Genomic DNA, 23,573 nt, shown 5'->3' on the forward strand with positions numbered 1-23,573 from the left:
CTCAAAGCCTTTGGCCAAAGCCAGTCTGCCCTTGAAAGTCACAAGGGCAGGAAACAATAACCACAGCCATCTCCTTTTGCTCATCCCAAGGACTGGGTGCCTCTCCACATATGGAGATGGCATCAACCTCAGGGCCAATAAAACCACTGGCAGACCTTTTGTCATATTCATATATATATCTGTGTGTGTATTCTCTCTCTCTCTCTCTCTCTCTCTCTCTCTCTCTCTCACACACACACACACACAGACACACACACACTGCATTTGTATCCCACCTTTTTCTCCAAGGAGCTCAAAGTGGCACACATGGCTCTCTGCTTCTTCATTTAACCCCCACAACAGGTTAGGCTGAGAGGCAGCAACTGGCCCAAGGTGACCCAGTCAACTTCATGGTCAAGTGGGGATTGGAACCCTGGTCTACCCAGGTCCTAGTCTGATGCTCTAACCACTAGACCACACTGGCTCTTTAGAAACAGCAGCCCATGTTAGTGGCCATGGTCCATTCTTATGCTAATGGATCCCCACTTAACACAGCTGATTACATGGGCACCACTTTAAACGGGGAGTTAAAGGGGAATGAAGGAGAACCAAACCATGTTTACCTCTTAATATTTAGAATTTCAAAACAGCAGACATATTTTTTCTTTTTAAAAAAACCATACAAAGAATAAAAACAAATAAAATTCATCACAGCAACAGAAATATATTGATATATTTTAAATATATGTGCACCATTTTGTGCATGGACATTATTTGTATATTCATTTCAGGTATGTATAGACTGCATAATATTTGGAATGTCTAAGCGGTGTACACAAAACGGCTTTTAAAAAACCTATATAAAGAATACCAACAAAATTCATAGCAGAAACAGAAATAATCTGCATTGGGAGATTTAAATTTTTTAACTCCAGTAATTTTCGGTATGGGCATATTTTGGAGAGTATTACGTAATCACCGGTCCTGAATGATGAAGAAAAACAACGTAAATCTGAGGCTGAGCCTCATAGCAATCAGGCTGAGCTAGGGGTGGGAGGCGGGTCGCTTTGTGCTGGGATTTAGCGAAGGTCGGCGATTTTCGCACCTAGGTGAGCTGTCATCTGGCTCTGGGCAATTCGCTTTCTCCTCTCGCATCTGTGCTGGACCAGCGGGGAACCTCGCTGGCGTGAAAGGGAGGAAAGCCTGCGGGAAGCGAGAAAGGCCTGACTCACTCACTCACACCACGCAGCGCAGCGGCCTGTCGTCTGCTGTCCATTCATTCGTTCGTTCATTCATTCAGAATCGCAGAGAACACTTCTGACTCTCCCACCTGTTGCTTCTGAAGGACGAGTCTGGGCTCCCTCCCGAACCACCCTAAGATTACCTGGGAGCAAAAATACCCATTGCTTAATTAGTATAAAACGATCGATTATTATTATTATTATTGCATTGCAACAGTTTGCTTGAATGGTGTTGAGGCAGACAAATTAAAAATTGAATTCCTCTGAATTTACTCGTCGAAGGTGGCATGCCTCTGAATGCCAGTTGCGGGGGAATCACCAGAGGGGAGACACTTCTTGAGCCCAGCTCCTGCTTACGGGCTTCCCACGGGCATCTGGGGGGCTAGATGGGCCACTGGCACGGGCGTAGCCAAGGGGGGGGGCAGGGGGGCAGCTGCTCCCCGCCATCAAGTAAAACAATAGAAATATTCAACTAACTGACCAATCACGTCAGTTCTGCCCCCCAGTCCTGGCTATGCCCATGGCCACTGGGCTCGTTTTATGTACTGTACTCACGAAAATGCACGACCAAGGAGGCTCCTCTGAGTTCAGCTGGCCTTACCCGCAGGCCAGGTAAAGGTGGCCTCAGGATTGCGCCTGAGCCTCGTTGAGGGCATTGTGGGCGCGGGGGGGGGGGCGTATACACGCCTAGAATTGCTCTAGGTACGCTGCGTTGTAGCCATCCATTGAAACCTAAACACCTCCCCCCCCCAGGTGAACATGAAAGAAAGAGCTCTCTTGTTTCCAGTGGGACGTTAATGCCCTTTAGAATGAAATCCCATTGACCGTGTAGACGACGCGCGAAATAATTTGTAGAGGTTAGAATGTTCGCGCACTTGGCACTTACAACAGCCCTGTAAGGTAGGCCGGCATTCTGACGTCCACGCGGCTCGCATCCAAGCCACCTCACCCGTTCAAGGCTGAGGCTGGGATGCGCACTGGTGCGGTCCACAGCTCACTCTCTTAGCTGTACATCTACTGAATCATTTACCTCTCCAACCCTTGTCTTGCTTCAGAAAGTCCAGGGCGGTAACTTCTACAGAGGGGGAAGGCTCGTGCATTTGTTCATTTATTAAAATCATAATATAATAGGATACCAACACAGGAAAGGCAGTCTAGTCCAAACTCTTAATCACTACTCAATGTAAGATCGCACGGGAGTATACAAAATCCGGCCTCCAAGAACGCCACGATCAAGGTTACACAATATATATATATTTATTAACAAGTCACTCCAAAATTAAAACAGTCCGGCTTGCCCACCAGAAACCAAAGGAGGTTCCTCCGGCAATGATGCTGATGATGTTATTGCGTCATTTTTCGAATATGCTCGAGCTCCGGTTTTGGCAGATCTTAGAATTTAGAAGCGCGTAAATGGAAATATAGTAATAAAAGAATAGTTTCTCCAAATATACGTTCCTCTTCTTCTCAGCGTCTTGAGCGTCCTTCCTTGGAAGTAAAAACCCTTTGAAATTAACAGGGATCCCCTTCCAAGGAAAACGTCTTTGGGCTGGTGCTGCCAGAATAGCATATATATCTATATTCTATATATACATATAGGCAGAAAAATGACTCCAAGGAGCATACTGTATATGTAACCAGAGAACAGCTCCTCCATTGGGCTGTCAGCCTGACACTTGAAGAAGCGTCTGTGTAACCTAAAACGACCAGATACCAAAAGTATCTTTAAGATACCATTCCAATGTATCCGGGTGATCGCTCGAGAATTTGCCTCCTTGCTCTTCCAAGCTGCTAGAGCGCATTTTGGGGTCTTTAGAGTGCAAGTTTAACCCAAAGTCTGGCCTTCCTCCCCCCCGCTCTCGGTTTCCCCCAGTTTAAAAGGTCCCGTTCAGATTCTCGTTTTGTCTCCACTGAGCCCTTTAATACCTTCTCTTTTGTGCGCAGAGTTTACCTTACTAACTTTTCTCAAGTTCGGTTTTCTCAGTGCTTCCAACCTCTCCTTTCTTGCAACAACTGTTTTGGCCTTTCATGGAGAGTTTTATTTTGTTTTCTTGGTGGTTGTTGTGTTGGTTTTTTTTGCACACTCTAAAGCAATGTTACTTGGAAACAGCCGAAGCTTAAATTCCACAGACTTCCACAAAGTATGACATTGTTGGAAGGGAGACGGAGGCAGGCGTCTTGGGCATTCTTCTGCGCCTTTGGGGACTCGGACGCGCTTGGCGCGCGCTTGGCAACCAGAAAAGGGAACCGCGGCGGAAAGTGCCCTGTTAACTCTTCTTTCAAAGGGTGTGTGTGGAATCCACTCTTTTTATTAAAAGTGGACTTTTTCTTTTTTTAAAATACTCTCTGCCCTTCTTCCTCTGCCCAGCTCCGCTTGGAAGTGGCGGGTGATGATCATCTCGGGGTGATCACTTCGCGTTCCGCTCAACTCAGCTGCTGCCTCCAGCACTCGGTGGTGATGTAATAGGTGCAAGCGAGGCACATGGATCTATAAATGCCGTGGCTTGAGGGGGGTCAAGGGGCTGATGGCTGAGCAGCCGGACCAGAAGATCCCCACTCGACAGGAGCCCTCTGGGACGGAGATCAAGTTCAGAAGGAGCCGGGGCTGAGTCGATCTCCCCAACGCCCCACCTCTCTCTCTCTCCACCACGACGCTTCTGCCGGGCGCCCCCTCCCCGGGTCTTCGCCCAGCCCCTTCCCAACGTGGCTTGCTCTCCCGTGCAACCTGACCAGAGTATCTCCAGTTCCTTGGGGGACTGAGCTGCCTGGGCTCCCTCTTTGGCACCCTCTCTCTCTCTCTCTCTCTCGGGCCCTCCCCCCGCCCCCCGCTTTCCTCCTGTGATCTCTCCAGTCCGAAGTGGGAAGCTCTCCTCTCTCTCTCTCTCTCTCTCTCTCTCTCTCTCTCTGGGCGCGCGGAGAGGGTATATTTTTAGAGCGATCGCCTCCCTGCTCGGCACCACGTGTGCTGCCCATGTTGCTCGGAATGACTGGCCCCTCTTCGGCCTGCTTGCCAGTCTTGCTCCTGGGACTGCTGTCGCCTTGGCTGGCCGGGCGCTGCATGCCCGCCTTCGCCCAGCCCCACCAGCCCCACCAGCAGCCCCAGCACAACGACACCCTGGAGTGGCGCTGGGAGACGCTCTTCTCGCGCTCCATGGCCAGGATCCCCGGGGAAAGGAGGGAGCCCAACCGCGACGGCGACTATCTGCTGGGCATCAAGAGGCTCAGGCGTCTCTATTGCAACGTCGGCATTGGTTTCCACATCCAGGTGCTGCCAGACGGCAGGATCAACGGGATCCACAACGAAAACCGACACAGTAAGTCGCCACCTGCGCCCACCTGGCCAGGGACTGTGGCATTCTCCACGGGCGTGGGATCTGGCCGCTTTGCAAAGTCCCGCCAGCCCATTCCACAATTGCCTTCTGGGGAGTTTTGACGTTCCTTTAACGACAGGGTTAAATCTTACCACTTCGGAGCTCACCGGGCAGTTTTCTCCTGGGAGGGTGTGGGAATAATGATCATCTGATGTCATCAGTCCCTTATGTTCCGGTCTGGTCTGGAGCGCATTTTCTTGCATGCAGGGAGGTGGACTAGAGGACCCTTGGGGTCTTCTCCACCAGCTCGACAGTTCTGTAATTCTACCTAGAATCGCCCGAGCAAAGGTACTTAGTCAAGCAATGCAAGGAAAGGGAAGGGAAGGGAAAGAGCGCAGGATCTCAGCAAAGCGGGCCTGCGCTGCTTTCGATGCCACCCAGGTGATCAAGTCCCTTAGACCAATAGTATTGACCCAGCCTCCCCAAAAGCAAAAGCAAACAGATTCGGAAGCCAGCAACTTCGGAGATGCCTCCGTTAAACTGGTGGAACTAAAGGGCGTTTTGTCAGGTTTCTATGGTTAGGAAACACTTCTGCAGACGGGGGAGAAATATGTCAGGTGTGGCGATTTTACTGTGTGTTGCTTCATCGCATTGCGCATATGCAGCAAAACGCATGCAAGTGAAGATGATCGCCCCTGTTGATTTGCCATTTTCATGCTGTTTCCCTTATAAATAAGTTTATTCCTTGGGCATTTTGTGTGTTTGGTCCAAGGGAAATTGCAGTGTGTGAAGAGTCTCTTAATGGGATCTGTTAGTCATTTCTACCTCCATACTCAATTTTGAAGGGGGGAAAAATAGTCATATATTGCAGAAGAGTATGATCAAATTATTCCATTTTTAAAGCCATTAGTCCTCATGAATGCATAGGGAAAGTGTTTAAAATACCTAATGCAAAGTGCCAGCTTGGGAACTATTCATTTTATCTTCTGCATAACAGCCCGATGCCATTCAGATGTTTTGGGTTACAACTGCCATCAGCCCCAGCCAGCACAGAGTTTGGGGGCGGGGGGGGGCAACAGGTTGGGGATGACTTCTCTATCATTTAGGCAGCTATATATTCTGTGGCTGGCTGAGTTACTCTTGCTCTAGAGTGAGATACGGGAGGACGGCAATCTAAAATGTAAAAAAAAACCAGCATTCTTAAATTCTGGGTTTGTAAGCTTGGTTGCATTAGGTATTTCAAATGGAGTTCGGTCCCAGAAAATAAACCACTTTGCTCTTCCCCAGCTCTGAGTTCAGGAACTGGTTACACAGAAATAAAAAGTTCCCACTGTGAACAGAATAAACTGTCTTGAAGCAATTGTTGCATGGGCTCCTAGAAATACTACTACTGATCAAAAGGAATCAGGTGTTTTTCACTGTCCCAGCGGGAAGCCTCCTGGTTTGCAGTGAGACACTGCTCAAATAGCACCCCCCTCCCTTTTGCAAGAGGGTTGCAAATAGTTAATTTGGGATTCCAGATCCCACAGAAGCTCTGCCAAGAAGTTAGGGCAGTCCACTAGGAAAAGCATCTGTTAGTGACTTAACCTCATGGCCCTGTGGCTCTAATTCTAACTACGGTCCAACTGAAACAATAGGACTGGGGAGGAAGGGTTAGAGACAGCAGCATGACAAATGTTTCACATGTCCTGAAACATATTGTTACTTATTTTAACCTGGACGATGTGGGGGATCACTGCCAACCATTAAAACATGCACACACACATACACACAAACTCTTTAACCGTATCCGGGTGCTTTTGTGGTGCTCTGCTGTCACTTAATGAATGGAAGGAGTTTAAAGGAGTTCTGTTCACTTAAGGAATGGAATTGCACAGGACTCCTATACACACTTACCTGGGAGAAAATCCATTCATCTCAATGGGACTGACTTCTGAGCCTGCATGCATAGAGTTGCCAATGTAGACTGATTATTAGGCAGCAAACCTCATCAGGGTCAATCTACACACATGACAACTGCCACAGAGAACCACTTCAAACCAGTCCATGTGCAGTGTTTAGCACATGGAAAGTCATTCAGTGTGGCCAACCAGAAGGGGTAGTTTGACCATGTCAACACAGTTCGTTCCTTTTCAGATATCTGGGCGATCATGGGGGAAATAATAATGCGTGGTGCATGCAGGAGTAGATGTATATGGGGAGAGGAAGACTAAATTGTGCCCCTGAGTAGAGATTCACCCTACTCTGCTGAAGCATAGTGCCTTGATAAGCGTGTGTGTGTTCAAGGCTGCAAAATGAAGCTTGGCACCCAGAGCGTGATTCCTATTGTCCAGTATTATTGTGTCATTAGCCTGCATCCTTGCTAGATGCTGCCAGCTTCTAGGAGCTGAGCCTCTGTCATGTAACGGTCCTTTGCTTGCATCACCACAACTTTTCCAGTAATTTTAATGTAAGTTACTTTGGCTCACTCAGTGAGAAAAGCAATTTCTTCTTATTATTAGAAGATTGATCAGTAAATAGATAGATAGATTAGATATAGGCAGTGCTTTTTTCTGAGGGGTACTCAACAGTTTGTAGTACCAGCACTTTTTTTAATGGATATATTAAAAGTTTGGTACTTACTGTAACAACTTCATGGTGAATGCCAGCACCATTTTTCTAGAAAAAGCACTGGATATATTATTATTATTATTATTATTATTATTATTATTATTATTTATTTATTTATTTATTTATTATTATTTATTAAATTTGTAGACAGCCTTAGATGGGACACAGGAGGCGTTGTGGGTTAAACCACAGAGCCTAGGACTTGCCGATCAGAAGGTCGGCGGTTCGAATCCCCGTGAAGGGGTGAGCTCCCGTTGCTCGGTCCCTGCTCCTGCCAACCTAGCAGTTTGAAAGTACGTCAAAGTGCAAGTACATAAATAGGTACTGTTCCAGCGGGAAGGTAAACGGCGTTTCCGTGCACTGCTCTGGTTCGCCAGAAGTGGCTTAGTCATGCTGGCCACATGACCCAGAAGCTGTACACCAGCTCCCTCGGCCAATAAAGTGAGATGAGCACCGCAACCCCAGAGTCGGCCACGACTGGACCTAATGGTCAGGGGTCCCTTTACCTTTATACTGTCCTATACCTGTAGATCTTAGGGTGTTCACAACATGAAACCACAATATAAAAAAACAGAAAATACATAATAAAAACAAAAACAAAGACAACACAATAATCCCCCCTTCCACAACATATTTTAGAAGGGTATATACAGTAGACATAGAATTATTAACAGTAGGATGTCCCTCCAACCTCCATTATCACACACTGACAGACACCAAGTTGTACATTCGCATGTTCCACCACACACACAACCATAGGAGAAAATCGCATCAACCTTGCTCTATACAGCTTAGCACATGAGAGTCACCACCAAGTGGGGCAACTGAAAGTATTTTCAACAAAGTGACAGTAACATATAGAGCAAGCCTACATCTACGCATTAGATTGCTTTAAAGAAACCAAGCCTTTGGATCACAACTCGTTAATTCTAGAGTATCCCAAAGAGATCGAAGGAATTGCTCTGAAGCTGAGCACCTTGGAGATTGTTGAACAAAGTCATCTGTTCACAATACATAGGATGTGCTTAGGAGTGGACTATTCCCAAACACTTACTTCTGAGTAGCCCCATTGATGACATCAGAAAATGGATTCAGAATTGTATCATTGCTGCTAAATCAGTATAGCATCCTCTTATCCTTTTCCAGAGGGACATCTACCGGTATGTTAGTCTCTTGGAGCAAAAACAACAGAGACTGGTGGCATCCTAAAGACTAATATATTTATGATGGCATAAGCTTTCATGGACTATGGTCTATTTCATCAGATATATGAAATGTTATTCTCAGTTGCTGGTATTTGTGATTTAAGAGAACAGCAATGGCTTACACTCAGATATATCTCTTAGCTGGCTCCCTATGCATTTTTCCCCTTCTTACAGGTTTGCTTGAAATCTCTCCTGTGGAAAGAGGAGTGGTGAGCCTCTTTGGTGTTAAAAGTGGACTCTTTGTAGCCATGAACAGTAAAGGCAAACTCTATGGAGCTGTAAGTAGTCTTGAACGTGCTCAACTATGTGTCTTTAAACCCCCCCCCCCTTTTAAAGTGTTGATGTGTTGTTTTGATGTAAAATGGAGTGCTCTTGAGTCTTGACCCTCTCAAAATATATTAACATGGAAACCAATGAGAGATACCCACCTAAGTAATGCTCAGAGCAGAGTAGTCTATTGATTTTAGTGGTTCTGCTCTAAGCAATACGAACATCAAATATCAAACAATAATTCCACACCCCCCCTTTTATTTGATGAATAACACTTTAAACTGCAGGAAAATCAGCACAGAAATATTTGAACCAATGCATATTTTAATAGTCAGGTTAGGTTACTGAGCAAGTCTCAGGGGCAGTTGTTCAGTTATCTTCAGTGTGGTCTATGGTAGAGAACTATAAGTGCTTGGGTACCTCCCTTGCCACTGGAATCTTAATGTGCAAGCTTAATGTGCAAAAAATAAAAAAGACAGCACCTGGTTATCTTGTTTGGCAAGTTAAAGGGCAATACAAAAAGCTTCAATCTGATAATATAAGGATTTACACATATTTGTTTTTACGAGGCGATAAAAAATAAATTCCAAAATGTGTTCCAGGGACACATTTGTGTGGTGCTATTGCACAAATATATTTAAATAAAATAAAATAAGGATGCAACCCGATATAGAGTACGCTTACCTGGGAGCAGTGCAGTAAAGTAGCAGTAAAGAGAGGGGGCTGTGCTTGCTGTGTCTCGACAACATCTGATGCTCTGGCTTTCCCCCTTTTCAATTAGCCTCTGCTGGAGACTGCATTGAGTGTGACTGCACCAATCATTCTGATGCAGAGGTCCAGTAGAATTATCTGCCCTCTGAGAAAGCCTGTGTAGGGCAGCAACATGTCATTGGACACCAGTTCCATGGAGAGCCACAAGCTCCCCAAAGCTACTTGATTTAGAGCATCCAAAACATCACAAAATAGTGAGCAAGCTTTTGAGTTCTCCGGAGTTTTTCTTCAACCTGGGTGTTAGGTAAAATGGGCTCAGGGAAGGAAACATGGGAGAAAGAGCTGGATATGATGTTGGAGTCCCAAAGCCTGCCACTTTTACTAGTCTTAAGATGGAGTGCCAGAAGATTTTGGGATGGGGAACTTGGACTCTGGGGGGACTCTGAACTCCCATCAGCCCCAGTCAGCATGGAAAATGGTCAAGGCTGATGGGAGTTGGAATTCAACATCAGGAGGGCCACAGGCTCCCCATCCTGCTTTAGATAGTCTCAAGGAGCTCCCAGGTTGAAGTTGGTTGTGGAATTGGCGCTGCTCACCCACACCAGTATTTGCAGGGTCTGCTGAACATTGTCATCATCAAATTGCTGGCATTTTAATCTGCATTCCTCCTTACTTCAGAAAATCCAACATGGAAAAACAACTCTCTCTCTCTCTCTCTCTCTCTCTCTCTCTGTGTGTGTGTGTATATATATATATATGGTTACTGGTGGTATGGAAGTTTATGCGTGCATTTCCCCTCTGACAGGTACATTGTCACATGTGTAGTGATGTTTCTGTGGCCTCTAATGCTACGTTCTTACTTCCATTTGTTCCTCATTGAGGAAGCCATTTTGTTTTCAGTGGCCCAAAGGATAGGACCATGCCAGCAATTGCTGGATGCTGAATTCACATTTGAACATTCTAGTTAGGAAGAGCTGCTCTCTCAAGATCTCCATCCAAGACATTACCTTGCAGCTGGTAACATAGCACATACATCATGCTATAATGATAATAATATTGATTGTAATGATATTAATAATAATTCTTCGGAATGCTTGAGCAGTCAACATTATTCAAGCAAGTAAGCAAACAAACAATGGGAAACGGATATTCTACCACCATCCCTTGACAGCACAAGCCTTCAATTTGTCTATCATGACACATGATAACTAAGTCAGGCAACATTTGCTCTTGTGCACTAAGTGGCAATTTTTGGTGCATATTCACAGGTACAGAAATACCTGTGCGCATGCCCAGTATTGAAGATGGCTATGGATATATTGCATTATGGTCAACCCACTAATTTGGATGGCAAGCAGTGGAATAGCAATGAAGATCTATGACTGGAAAAATGGAAATGTGTTGAAGCTAACCAAACACACACAGAGAACAATTGGATCTGAATGATCCAGTTGTAGTCTGGAAGCAATCCCAGTCTGGAAGCACCAAGCACCATTAATTAGCTAAGTCCCGGCAAAGTTCAAAAGAGCTTTCCTCTTGCACAAGGAGCTGCTGAAACTAAGAAGCAAGAAGTGCTGCTTCCTATATTTTGAAAATATAAAATCTAGCAATGGCTCAGACCTATCTCCAGCACAGATTCAGTCCCTTGCAAGGTGAAGTTTGGTTTCCAATTTTAATTTAAAAAGAACATGTATTGGAGTTATCTAAAGTGGGGAAAACACATTGTGCCGCAATCTGATGAGCAATTGCACCATTTGCTTATTGGCCATTGTTTGAAAAAGGGACAAAGCAAATCAGTAAATGATATTCAGACTTCAGATACACAAATATTCATCTGATCTTCTGGAGAAGGATTTAGTTGTTTGTATCTGCATTTTTACAAAAAAAAAAAAAAGTTTTACAAAAAACACACAAACAAACCATACACAATCTTGAGAACAAATAGCCAAAGGCATTTCATTTCTTGAGGCCCACTTGGTTACTAAAAATAATGCAAGTCTTGTTTATGGTCATTTCCAGCTGTCCTTCTCTTGTGGCCTCGCTGTTTGTCTAAGCTCGTGTGAGCAGGGCTTTCAGTCCAATGATTCCACAACGGGATCACTTTTGCATTGACTTGTCCTAAAGAGCTATGGATGCAAAAGGCTCAAGGCTTTCATTGCAAAAGTCTTTAACCTTGGACTTCTTCTCACTTTGGGAGATATAATTGAGTGTGATGCTTCCTTTTGTTTTCTGTGTCTATAGAGATTTGTCACCAATTATCTTTTCCCTTCTGCAGTATTATAACATTTTGTGTGTTTGAGCAAAGGCTGCATCCTTTGCTCTACATCTCAGAAAAAGCCCTTAGAGCAGCTCTGCAGCAGCGGCAGCTCAAAGGCCTTTCTATTCCTTCTAGCAGGGCTCAAAGGCAGGAACCCCTTTCCACTGTTGCTCCCCAGCAGCTGGGATTCAGTGGGTTACTGATTCCAGAAATTCCTCATAGCCATCATGGCTTGTGACTATTGATAGCCTGGTCTTTCATGAATGTCTCATTCTCCTTCAAAAGCAATCTAAACCAGTGGCCATGATCACCACGTCTTTGTGCTACTACATGCTATATAAGAACATTTGAGTATAAAATGTCCAAACCACAGTCCACAACACCTTAGTTCCAGTTGGAGAAAGTAGTTTGTGGATTACTGGGGTCCACAAGGGTCTTGAGATGCCACACTTGCATTTACGTAGCGTATTGAGCGATGGCATATGTAGTCTTTGGGTTGTAGTATAAAAGTCTACATGCAGAGAAGATGCAGGTCAGTGGAGACTTGGAATAGTGCAAGATCTTTTCTTGCAGTGTCTCTGAGAAAAAGCCAAAGCCTTGGGCTTGTAATGTATCCTCTAGCTGTGATGTTGCTATTTGCAACATTTGCAAAAGTCAAGATCAGCTCAAGATTAGCAAAGTAGAGGGGAGAAGTAGTGAACTTAATGTGAAGGCTCAGAAGGTCAGTGTTCCAGTGACCAGGGATCTTGATTTCCCAGGAGATGGGGCAAAACCAAACAATGGACAAGGCTTAGAATTGTGTACCTGTCAGTAACTCTGTCTAGCTTCCTGTTTTACTATATCTTCCCATTAGATTTAGTCATTTTCCTCATCAGTGTGCTGTTCTGAACTTCAACAACTCTTTGCAATTTGCTTGGCGGATTCCCATCAGTTTCAGAAAATCTGTTTCTAATAAACCAACAGTTCTGACTTGGATGGTGATCAGCATTCTATGATGGAGATACATGGGTGTTTTCCCCCTCCCCCCTCCCCCCCAGCGCTGGCTATTCCATATATGTTTTTTAACCTGGGAAAACACCATTCTCTTTCACTCCCTACCCGAGATAGTGCATCGATACAATAAAGATTGCACTGTGGAATGTGGTAGTGCAGGTATCATTGGGGCACCTATCAGATTTTGCCTGTGATATGTATGGAGATGAGCCCCACGACTCTATCCCTATGCCATTTTGTAACTTTGAAACGCCCTATTTCAGCAAGCCACAAAGCGACTTTATTTAGGAAGAATGCTGGGAACACAAGCAAAACTCTCCCTGCCCCTCTCCCACCCTTGCCTCTTTATACAACTCTTTTAGCTTACTCCTCCGGGGCTGAGAATTCCCCCTCTCTAGTACTAGAGTGCATAGCTCCCCTGATAAAAATCTCCCTTCGAGTCCAATCTCCCTTCTTCGAAACATCCTTAATGTAATGGAAATATGTCTCCCTCCCACTTCATTTTTAAGGCAGCTGCCTGAGGATTTTCCATGCATGTACAGATCCTAGAGGGTTTACAGTTGCAAGTGTAAGAGGAGACTTTTCCCTGCAGTTGAGTGCATGCACCCACATGCTTCAAACAGCCAATTCATTTAGTTTAGAGTGTGTGTGTGTGTGTGTGTGTGTGTGTGTGTGTGTTTGTGTGTAGCATTCAGCTATGCACTACTCAGAGTAGACCCATTTAAATTAGTAGACCTAACCTAATCATGTTTCATAATTTCAATACATCACTCAGAGTAAATCTTAGTTGACTTTGACCCATAGATTGCTGAGATGAGGCTGGAGGTCTGACTGGCCAAACAGTCAGAGAGCAGATTCCGTGGTGGAATCACTGTTGGGGTAGATATCCCTGGAATCATTATTGTGGTGGATTTCTGAGGTGGATACTGAGATCTACCCCCAATGTGGGTCAGAAGATAGCGGAGGCTATTTGCAGTTTGTACTGTGTTGCTGGATGGAGACATGCTACTGGAAAGCATTATGAACTAGCAGCTGAAAGACCATGCCAGTATCCTTAACTGCAGGTGGACCTGATGCTGTGTTTGTGCACCAAGCACAGATGAATCATTTTGTAAACCCGTATGAAGCATACAGGTAGGAATGCAGGCACCTGAAGATATCCAGGTGCTGAGTCCCAGTGGTGGTGGTTTGTGTGAGCAGATATGTAAGAAGCATTTCCAGGGGGAGGGAGAAGGTATACATTGCAGTAGGCATTGGGGTGGGCAGCTTCTGCCAACACTGTATTACCTATGCTAGTGCTTTGTTAAAGCCAAGAGTCCAGAAATGGATCTCCTAGGCCTGGAGTGCCACCGATAAGAAATTGAAAAGTTTGGAGACAATGTAGATTTTTATTTTGCTGCTTCTAACCATTTCAAAAAACCAGCGTGAAGTGAGACGCTGGGCTGTGCACCAAACAAAAGATTCAGTACAACCTACAGTTTGGCACATTGGAAAATTGCCCAGTTTGATCTCAAACGCTTTGAAGGCTGCCCCATTTGACTTGGGTCTGAATTTGAATTCCTATTGAGAAAAAAATGAAGTGTCAGGCCTCTCCCATTAAGGGGATTTTTAAAAACGGCTGTAGCCTTTCCCTTTTGACAAAATTGGGTGAAAGTTTCATGCACCGTGTGTCTTTTATATGAATAAGGCCTTGCAGAAAAATAGGTCTAGAGGATTGTTTTGTTGTTGTTGTTGTTGTTCTGGACACCTTTACTTTTTGTTTTTAATGGAACTGACCATATATCTTTTCTATATTTGTTGGCAGAATTGGGTAAAATTTGCAGGCAAGGTTATAATAATTTTATTATAATTTATTATTTCTACCCCCAGCCACTCTGGGCGGCTTCCAACAGAACCTTAAAAACAGAATAAAACTTCAAACATGAAAAACCTCCCTAAACAAGGCTGCCTTCAGATGTCTTCTAAAAGTTGGATAAAGTTGGATAGTTGTTTATTTCCTTGACATCTGATGGGAGGGCATTCCATAGGGTGGGAGCCACTACCGAGAAGGCCCTCTGCCTGGTTGCACCTTACAGTGGGGTAGGAGAACTGGGGGGGGGGGGGAATCCCCTTTTATTTTGTGGGCAATTTGCGTAAAAGTAATGTATGTTATTCAGTGCTCTCATATAAGAAACCTGCCAAATTACAGGCAAGCAGGTCTGGGGTGCATGTGCTAGGTGCATGCAAAAATTGTTTTTTTAAGGGGGAGAGAGAGGAGCAAACCTGTTTCCCTCCCTGTGGTTTTGTAGGCCATAAGATTAGTATGAAAATGGCATTTATCATAGCAGTGCCACCAGGAAAGTAAGATGTAACATTTCAGAAGGATGGGTGCTGGGGCTACAGAGTTACAAAGAATGGGAAGACAAACAGCTTCACGTCTGCATTCTTTTTAATCGGCACAAAAGATCTCAGAAATACAGATTTGACAGGCATGGATTGTGGACTGTGCGTCTCTCCCAGGCCACACCCCTCACTTCCCCTGCTCTGTGTTCTCCTTTAGTACTTTTTCTGGCTGGAATGGTCCCTTAAACTGTGATAATGTGATGGAGGGGGGGGGGGTGTATGCATGCATGCGAAATCCTCTGGTTTTTGTGTGGTTGCAATGTAGCCTAATGTTGCTCCATCCACTTTTGCCTATGACCACACCCACCACTGGCACGCAGCATTCAGAAGGGAATCCACAGCAGACCTAGAGCATTTGCCATCCCTGTGCATGGATTTAGGTACCCACTCTTATCCTGTTTTCTCTGATCTATCATGTGGGTGAATATGCCATTAGGGCAGGCTGCTCATGAGTGGCTTGTGGATCTCAGAGGACTGAGCCTGATTGAATGTGTCCAAAACACGTCAATAAAATCTCCATGTGGAAGTGCTCCTAATCTAGGCATGGATTATTTGTGTTCATTCATAAATCTGTTCTGTCCAATTTCCTTGCCAATCTGCATATGTTTTTAAAACTCCTTTAAAAAACTGCATTGTTAAAAGTATTTCCCCCTCAGTATCTACAATTTTTTGTACATATTTCATTTGAAAAATACATATTTTCTGTATTACAACCTAAAATACACATTTCATTTGCATATTGGTACTTGTTTTTTGTTTTTTTGACCCAAGAATTGTATTTCAAACTTCAGAAAAATGCAGAAACCACAGTGCCCCTATTATGTAATGTTGAAAAATGGTGATGGGATGAAATTCTTGAGCAGCCCTCCAAGCGTGATTCAAAGCCTGTGGGGTTTTTTAAAAAATAAAATAAAATCATGGTCTCTGTCTCAAAAGGGCAATTTGAAGCCTCAGTTGTACAGTATGATACACTTGAAAGGAAAACTAGAAAAAAGTCAGCTGCTGAGGTGTATCGTCCCTGCACCTGTTCTACAAAACAAACAAATCTTTTCTACATCTAAGTCCCTGTTCTGCAAGAAAGAGCTTGTGGTCTCTGTGGCTCACAGGAAATATTAATGAACGCAAAATGGAGCATCAAATACCACTTGTGTGAAGTTAACTTTCTGTCTGCTGTGCAGCTATGAGAAGGCACAAGAGTCCTCCCCCCACCCCCAGAAAAAGTTGGCAACCTCTAAATTCTCCCGTCAAATACTTTGAGAAATATATTATTCTTGAAAAGTGGTATACAGATGTGCTAAGAGAAATATAATAGCATATTTATTTAATTTTGTAGACCGCTTTGTTTTTCAGCAGAAATCTCTGACTTCTGATCCCTAACAGAAAACTTCCATTGTTCTCTCTCCCTCCCTCCCTCTACCCCCAAATTCTCATTTCAGAATCATTTCAATGATGAGTGCAAATTCAAAGAGATCCTGCTGCCCAACAACTACAACGCCTACGAATCCCAGATCTACCCCGGGATGTACATAGCCCTGAGCAAAAATGGACGAACAAAGAAAGGCAACAAAGTCTCTCCCACCATGACAGTGACACATTTTCTTCCTAGGATCTGAGCGCTTGTCCCTTCAGACTTAACCTCAGGGAAGTGGGGAGGAGGCTAGAGACCCGAGAGGCGGAGGAGGGGAAACCTATGGTGCACTTTTCTTTTAAGAGTTTTATGCAAGAGTAGATGTAAGATATTTAAATTATTTAATTCTGTATATATTGCCAGAAAGTTATTTATAGTTCTGATTTTTAAAAAAGAAATTCCTTTAAAAAAAAAGACAAAAAAAGCATAAAACAAAATCCTCCGACTTAAGCTATTCATTGCACAATGCAACGACAGAGGACTCTTTTGCATTGTGGCTTATTTTACTTTGTTTTGGGTAAGTTATCACAGGTGTGCTGCTATTATGTGTTGTTGTTTTTTAAAACGTGAAATCCGATTCCTATATTTACAATGTTTTGCACTGTTCTCTGTGTTGTACAGTGTTGGCTAGTGAACATGATTTTTTTGTTTTGTTTTGTTTTTTTAAAGAAACCAATGATAACTGCCAGGTAAGGTCTTTAGTCTTTGAAGAATGAGTGGGCAAAACCTCCCTCTTGTTCTGATGCCAGCTTGTTGCAAGCAATGCACAATGTCTGACCTCCTTTTGTGCAGCATCGCTGCTTCATTGAAATGGTATCAGTTTACTTCTGGTGCAGAAAGTGCAGTGTTGAAGTACCACCCTGAAAAGCCGTTTTTAGATCTGCTGCTGTTGAACTCTGAACTTCCCTGCAGTCAATCTCTTCGGAGCCCCTGAGACGCGATTCACCAAGTAATATGGGAGAATGACTCTTTTGAACTAACATGGAGGCTGCTCAGCAGCAGTGCTTGGTGAATTGTGCCCTTAGCAGACAACTCTTAAACATGTAGAATCAATTTCCAGGAATATTATTCTATTTTAACTTTAAAAACAAAAACAAAAAACTGGACAAAAGCAAACCTTTTGACCCATCAGTAACTGTGTGCTCACTTTCTTCCCTCCATCAAGGTTCACACTGTGTGAAACCAGTAGGCCACAATTAATTAGTAACATTTGATTTAAATGTGATAACTCTATTCCTCTTCCCTGCCAAATGTGTAATTCTGGCAATGTCTGAAGAGCATGTCATCAAAAAAAGATCTCTCTCTCTCTCTCTCTCTCTCTCTCTCTCTCTCTCTCTCTTTCTCTGATATGGCCAGATGACTGAAGTTTCTCTACATCCTTATTGATGTATTGGTGTATTGTTCCTCTACTTCCTTATTGATGTATTGTTTTTAATGCAATATTTAGAAGGAGAAAATGTGCTGCTGCCTTTAAGGCTGCAATCCATAACCCACTATAGTATGTCTAAGTTACCTTAGAGCACACTGCTGTAACAGAAACTGGCTTTGATGCTCTGGTTGGTAGCTGTGCTTGCTGCAAAGTGATCATCTGAGTGATCGTCAGAGATGCATGAGGGCAGTCCCTCGCTGGGAAAGGGCCTGTTAGTGGTACGCTTTGGAGATGAGTCATTCCAGTGATCACCGGCACTGCTAGCAGCTTGAGATACAGCTCTCCTACTTTCTGGCATAGCAATAGCTGATTATCCTGGACCTCAGTAATTTTGTGAGAAAGTCTTGCCCGTAGATGGCAGCTTTCAGAAGCCAGGATCACTTCTGGAGAGGCCAAAATCTGCTTAGAGTACAGTCAGGATATGGCAGCTGAAGGGCTCTGGGATATGGTGGAAGCCTTGCTACACTAGCAGGACCTGGATTATGTCTTTGCTCCTGGACTAATCTGGTGCAAATACATGAATACGCTGGCACAACTCAACGCTGGCATATCTGTTTTGCAGGTGCATCAAGATGTGGGAAGGGAAATGGGTGGGGCAGAACAGATGCAGATGTAGAGCCAAACTGCCTCCAATGACAGTGCAGCTTTGCCCCCGGCATGATGGAGTAAAGGATATGGCACATGGCTCCAGCATCAGTGCTCCCACAGCATCAATGGACTATAGGATTGCTCTGCCTGTTTGTTACATATGCAGTTGACCTACTGTGATGTAAATGGCTTATGGGTTGCAGCCTTAGGATTTCATTCCCTTACATAACTGATTCATGTCTACCTCACTCATTCTTGAAGCCAGTTTCCTAACACAGTCTGCACGGAAGGTGCATACATTTCTCTCTCTCATACCCCCCTCCCTGTTCATTCAGTGTTGTAATTCCCCTGTGGGAGGGGGCATCCAAAATCCCCCCCTCCCTATGTAGCCAGAAGTATTCCAGATAGTGCTGGTTGCATCCAATTTGAGCCTTGTCACGTTTGTGCTATCTTTACCCAGTGATTTACTTTTAGTAAGGATAATCATGGTGAAAATATTTGCAGACAGCTGTCAGGCCGCAGCACTATATGGCCATCCAGTAACCCTATATTTTTCTTTATATATTTTGTGAATGTAAACCATGTCTTTAAAGCAAAGAATGAGCAGGCAGGTTTAAGAATGGTGGCAGGGGGATGGAGAAGCGGAGAAAAGGAAAGTCTAAAACTTCTACTAAGTTTTGAGCTGATTGGATGTCTTTTTTAAATAGAAGTGAAACTTTGAAAGCAATATACAAAGTTCTTGGAAAACAACAGCTAGGAAGCCTTAGCAATAGCTCACACGGTTCTGATTTGAGATCTGCAGCCCCAGCAAATTGAGGGTTATGATGAGGCATAATTCTAGTTGCTGCAGAAGAGCAATATCACAAATACAATATTATGCTGCTGTTACTGCAGGCAGCCTTGCTGCCACAGAGATTTATGATGGGAGTGGGCAAGCTGATGCCCTCAATCACTTTGTCTAGATAGGGCTGCTTTAGACCACAATTTGGAAACTATTCCCATTGACTTCAGTGGGGTTTCTTTTGAGTATATATGCAAATGTCTTTCATCTATAGCCTAACAAACCTTGAGTCGCCTGGTATTCAGTCTGCCTTGTTCCACTTTCCTCTTTATGGCAGGGATATAGGAAGCCAACTTATATCAAATCGAACCATTTGTCCATCCAGCCTAGTATTGTCTCCTTGTGGCTGCCAGTAGCTTGCTAGGGCTTCAGATGGAGGTCTATCCCATCATCTGCTATTCAATCCTTGTAACTGGAAATTGATTGAACCTGGAACCTTCTGTATGCAAAGCAAGCGATGATCCTGGCCCACCAAGTCTCAAGGGTGGATCAAAATGGCTGAGCTTGAGCCATTGTCCCCCTTTCAGGTGGCAAAATCAGGTGTGGCCATATTGGGGGGATGTGGGGGGATTTTTTAGTTTGAGACATTTGTGTTTTGGGCGGGGGAGGTTACTATCTTCCCGTTTCTTTTGTAACTTTCAAAATCTGCTGGGAGGGAGGGGTGGTGGCCCAGAGCCCAGATGTTGTCTTTAAGGTAACCAAGTTTTGTTACCCAAACTTGGTGAAATTTGTGGGGAAGGGCCATAGTTTAACATTCAAACATTTGCTTTGCATGCATAAGGTTCCAGTTTCAGTCCCTGACATTTCCACGCAGGGCTGGAAACAGCTCCTGTCTGAAACTCTGGAGAGCTGTTGCCATTCAGAGTAGGCATCCTAAGCTAGATAGACCTTCTTGGCAGGAGAAGATAAGGCAGCTTTCTAGCCAGTTTGTTTAAATGCTAGTCAGTATCAAACCATGTCTGATAAACTTGACTTGCTGACTACTTGTAGTGAGCTAACCAAGTTCAGACACTGCAGGGCATTCTGCTTAGTTTAAAAGTGAAAGTGAAAGCTCCTCCTGTTCTGCTGATAGCCACAGAAAGCAGAGCTGGGAGCCTTCAAGCCTGGGGCTCATATAAGCTCATGCCTGTGCACGTAACAGTAAACTGTAACTGGTGCCATGGGCGTAGCCAAGAGGGGCAGCTGCCCCCCCAATCAATAAAAATCAATAAAATTACATAGCAAACTGAGGTTCTCCCCCACCCCACCCAAAAAATCCTAGCTACAATCATGGTGCTACATTAAAAAACAACAACAACAACACCTTATGTCCTGGAGTCATGTGTGTATCATCAAAATACCAAGGCTGCAGAAATTCATCTTTCATTTCATTTTCTTTTCTTTTTTTTACATTCCTGTATATTACTAGAGTTACACATACATGAACCATATTGTGCTTATGAATGACTTGCATAGATACTGTAATTAATGGATGATCTTGAAGAATAAAGCTACTCATAGGTATTGTTGGAAGCTAATTCAGAATTTGGGGAGTATGGAAGATGAACTTCCCTGGTCTGAAACACACACACCCCAATTATAAGGTGAGGCCAGACCCCTCCAAAGTTGGGTCTGGCACAACGTGGGGTTGCCCCATCCCCATTGCTAGCCAGTTCTCTCTCAAAACCATTTACCCTCTCCAGTTCCTCTCAAAACAACCTTACCCTTGAGAAAAGGGAGGGGGTAACAAAAGTGGCAACGGGCAATTTTATGTTTTGGACTTAATGCTCTTGCATTAAGTGTGTGTTACTTTGCTCCAGAAATGTGGTAAGTCAGCCCTACTGTGTTTGGAAGCAAAAGATTGGTTTCCCATTTCCTATTTCCCCCCAGGGATAACTTGGAAATAACCAAAGGGGCTTCTCCAAGCATTATTTGAGAAAGCTGGGACAAAATCAGCTGATTCTGAACAGAGCCAATGAGAGTATTCCATCAGTGCGATCAGAATATAGCTGGACCAGGGTTTCTGTAAACATAGGATGGGAAACCTGTGGCTCTCTTGATGTTCTTGGACCACACTTTCCATCATCTCTGGCCATTTTCCATGCCGGCTGGGGCTGAAAGGAGTCTGACAAAACCTGGAAGACCACAGATTCTCCCATCCTCCAAACCATCTTGCTTCTGTTTATTTTATCCTAAGTGAAATAAGCTCTTGGCATCATGGGATGCTAAAGTGTTTCTTTGCAGTCTGAGGTATTTCTGTATCCTTCCTTCCTCTCTCTCTCGCTCTTCTCCTCTTTTCCTCTCACATGTGGGTATTTGCATTTGTAACCATCATGACTACTATCTGGAAGCTCAAGTATTTCTGTTTCCAAAGTCAAAGCAACTGGAAGCATTGGCTTTTCCTAAACCCATTGGGTGTAGACAGTTCTCCTTCAGTGTCCCTTTTGACTTCCTTTCAGTGCTCAGCTGACAGCCTCACCCTTGGTGTACTCAGAGGTAGTTTATATTGTAGTGTTCAGATAATGTTGTAAAACTTTGACATCAATGTTACATGGTACAAGCTTTCACCATTTACCAGATCTGTCTGTAGTTTTATACAGGTGTTGTTTAATATTGTGGTGTATGTGCTGTGCACATTTAAATGCATAATAAATAGATAAATGTTTACAACGGGCATGGTGTACCGGTTGAAATTATTTCAAATGCCATTGTGTCCACAGGTAGAAAACAAAAGTACTATATCTCCCTTTTATTTAAGTATAATAAAATGACTGCTTCACTTACAGCACAAGTTGAAGCATTTTTTTATGCAGAATCAAGTCCTGCTGCATCCATTTGGACTTACTCCCTAATCCTAAACATGCTTAATGAGGATCACGTTCTGTTGAACATAGTGTGGCTTTCTTTGGAGTAAGCATGTGCAGGCTCAGGTTACTAATCATTTATTAAGTGACTAACAGCACAGACCTATGCTTCCTTACACAGAAATAAGTTCCACTCTGTTCAATGGAAGTTTGCTTCCTGATAAGTGTGTCCCTTTATCAGGAATGGCTGCAATTACACTCCCCAATATGCATGCCTATTCAGCACTAAGTCAACTTGGCCTGGTTTGCACATCAGACTAAAGCATTGTTAAAAATCTGTGGTTTAATGTGAACGTCCTGCATGCTGGTGCATGCTAATGATACGTTATTGCTCCGTTCCACTTCCAGTCCTGCTTCGGCACCAGGAAACCAGTCGGAGTTCGGCTTGTCCTGATATATGTCTAAACCCAAGTTTTGACCCACAAGCAGTAACCAAGGTTTGTTTGCTTGCTGCACATGGTTTAAAGGAGACAACAATAAATGAAAAAACAACAGCACACACACACATATATGCAAATAAAATAATAATAATAATAGTTCACAGCAAAGACCTTCACACAAACGTTTCTTCTTGAACTATTTGGTCTCCACATTGAATCAGGATTTCTATCTAGACCTCCTTTCTGAGAGGAGAGGAAGACAAAGCAGGGAGAAATGGTCTCTCTTCCGAGCTACTTTGAGTGACAGTAAGCAGATGCAGGCTGCAGGCATGGGATGCGGTGTGGCCCTAGCAGGTTGGATGTACAAAACAGATGCACTGACCTGTTGTAAATATCTGGTGCTGACAAGCATTTCGCCTTTAACCGAATTGTATGAGCGACCGAGCTGGGTTGAGGATTTTATGTCACATATAGGCCACCCGTGATGAATCCTTGAGGCTTAGGCAAAAATATATGAGCTGTGCTGTAGCCTTCCCATCAGCACAATCCCAGCAGATGCATATGGCCAAGCACTTCACAGAAGAGAGTGACACAAGGCAATTGGTCAATATGTGTCTCAAGTTATCTTGTAAGGGACTCCCATAGCTCCTCTTTTTGTAGACAATAGTGCAAGAGCTTCCCAATAATGTAAAGCAAAGGAGAAGGAAGACAGAATTCGCCATGGAGTGCAGAGTTGATGATTGCAGTATCGTGTGGTATTACATGTGTGCTAAGTCACACTAGATCAAAACACCCCAGAGAATTCAGGTCACCTCAGGCAGGTCACATATTCAACAGCAAATCACTGATTTGACAAGATATCACATGACATATGTGCATGCATAATTTGTCCTTTTCTCTTGAAAAGATAGGAAAAACTCCCAGTGTCTCACAAAGTCCAGTACCGTCTCCTGAACAAGCAGATCTCTGGACTGGGGCAATGACATGGCTAGATATCTCAGATGGGTTGCCCATCTGAGATATTGTAACACTTGTTGTTGTTGTTTAGTCATTTAGTCGTGTCCGACTCTTCATGACCCCATGAACCAGAGCACGCCAGGCACTTCTGTCTTCCACTGCCTCCTG

At 43.9% G+C, this 23,573-nt stretch overlaps 1 protein-coding gene and 1 long non-coding RNA gene across 2 annotated transcripts; one reads left to right on the forward strand and one right to left on the reverse strand.

Annotated features, from left to right (window-relative positions):
- Positions 1-880: 880 nt before the first annotated feature.
- LOC308475531 lies at positions 881-3,261 on the reverse strand. Its single transcript, XR_013985291.1, has 2 exons — positions 3,147-3,261; positions 881-1,363 (listed from the first exon to the last, which is right to left on the reverse strand). It is a non-coding gene; the product is annotated as an uncharacterized lncRNA (long non-coding RNA).
- Positions 3,262-4,066: 805 nt separating this feature from the next.
- Positions 4,067-21,844, forward strand: FGF4 (fibroblast growth factor 4). The gene is made up of 3 exons (XM_080976226.1): positions 4,067-4,534; positions 8,521-8,624; positions 16,396-21,844. The coding sequence occupies exons 1-3, from the start codon at positions 4,192-4,194 to the stop codon at positions 16,570-16,572; spliced, it is 624 nt and encodes a 207-aa protein (XP_080832352.1). The 5' UTR covers positions 4,067-4,191; the 3' UTR covers positions 16,573-21,844.
- The last annotated feature ends 1,729 nt before the right edge of the window (positions 21,845-23,573 follow it).

The sequence above is a fragment of the Podarcis pityusensis genome (assembly GCF_964106645.2).
Source record: "Podarcis pityusensis genome assembly, chromosome: 1".
Taxonomy (NCBI): Eukaryota; Metazoa; Chordata; class Lepidosauria; order Squamata; family Lacertidae; genus Podarcis; species Podarcis pityusensis.

Excerpts from the sequence above, each read along its gene's own strand:
- FGF4 (XM_080976226.1), top strand. The coding sequence starts at position 4,192 with ATGTTGCTCGGAATGACTGGCCCCTCTTCGGCCTGCTTGCCAGTCTTG. Across the intron at positions 4,535-8,520 it reads CCACAACGAAAACCGACACA|GTTTGCTTGAAATCTCTCCT; the intron begins GTAAGTCGCCAC and ends CCCTTCTTACAG. Across the intron at positions 8,625-16,395 it reads AAGGCAAACTCTATGGAGCT|AATCATTTCAATGATGAGTG; the intron begins GTAAGTAGTCTT and ends TTCTCATTTCAG.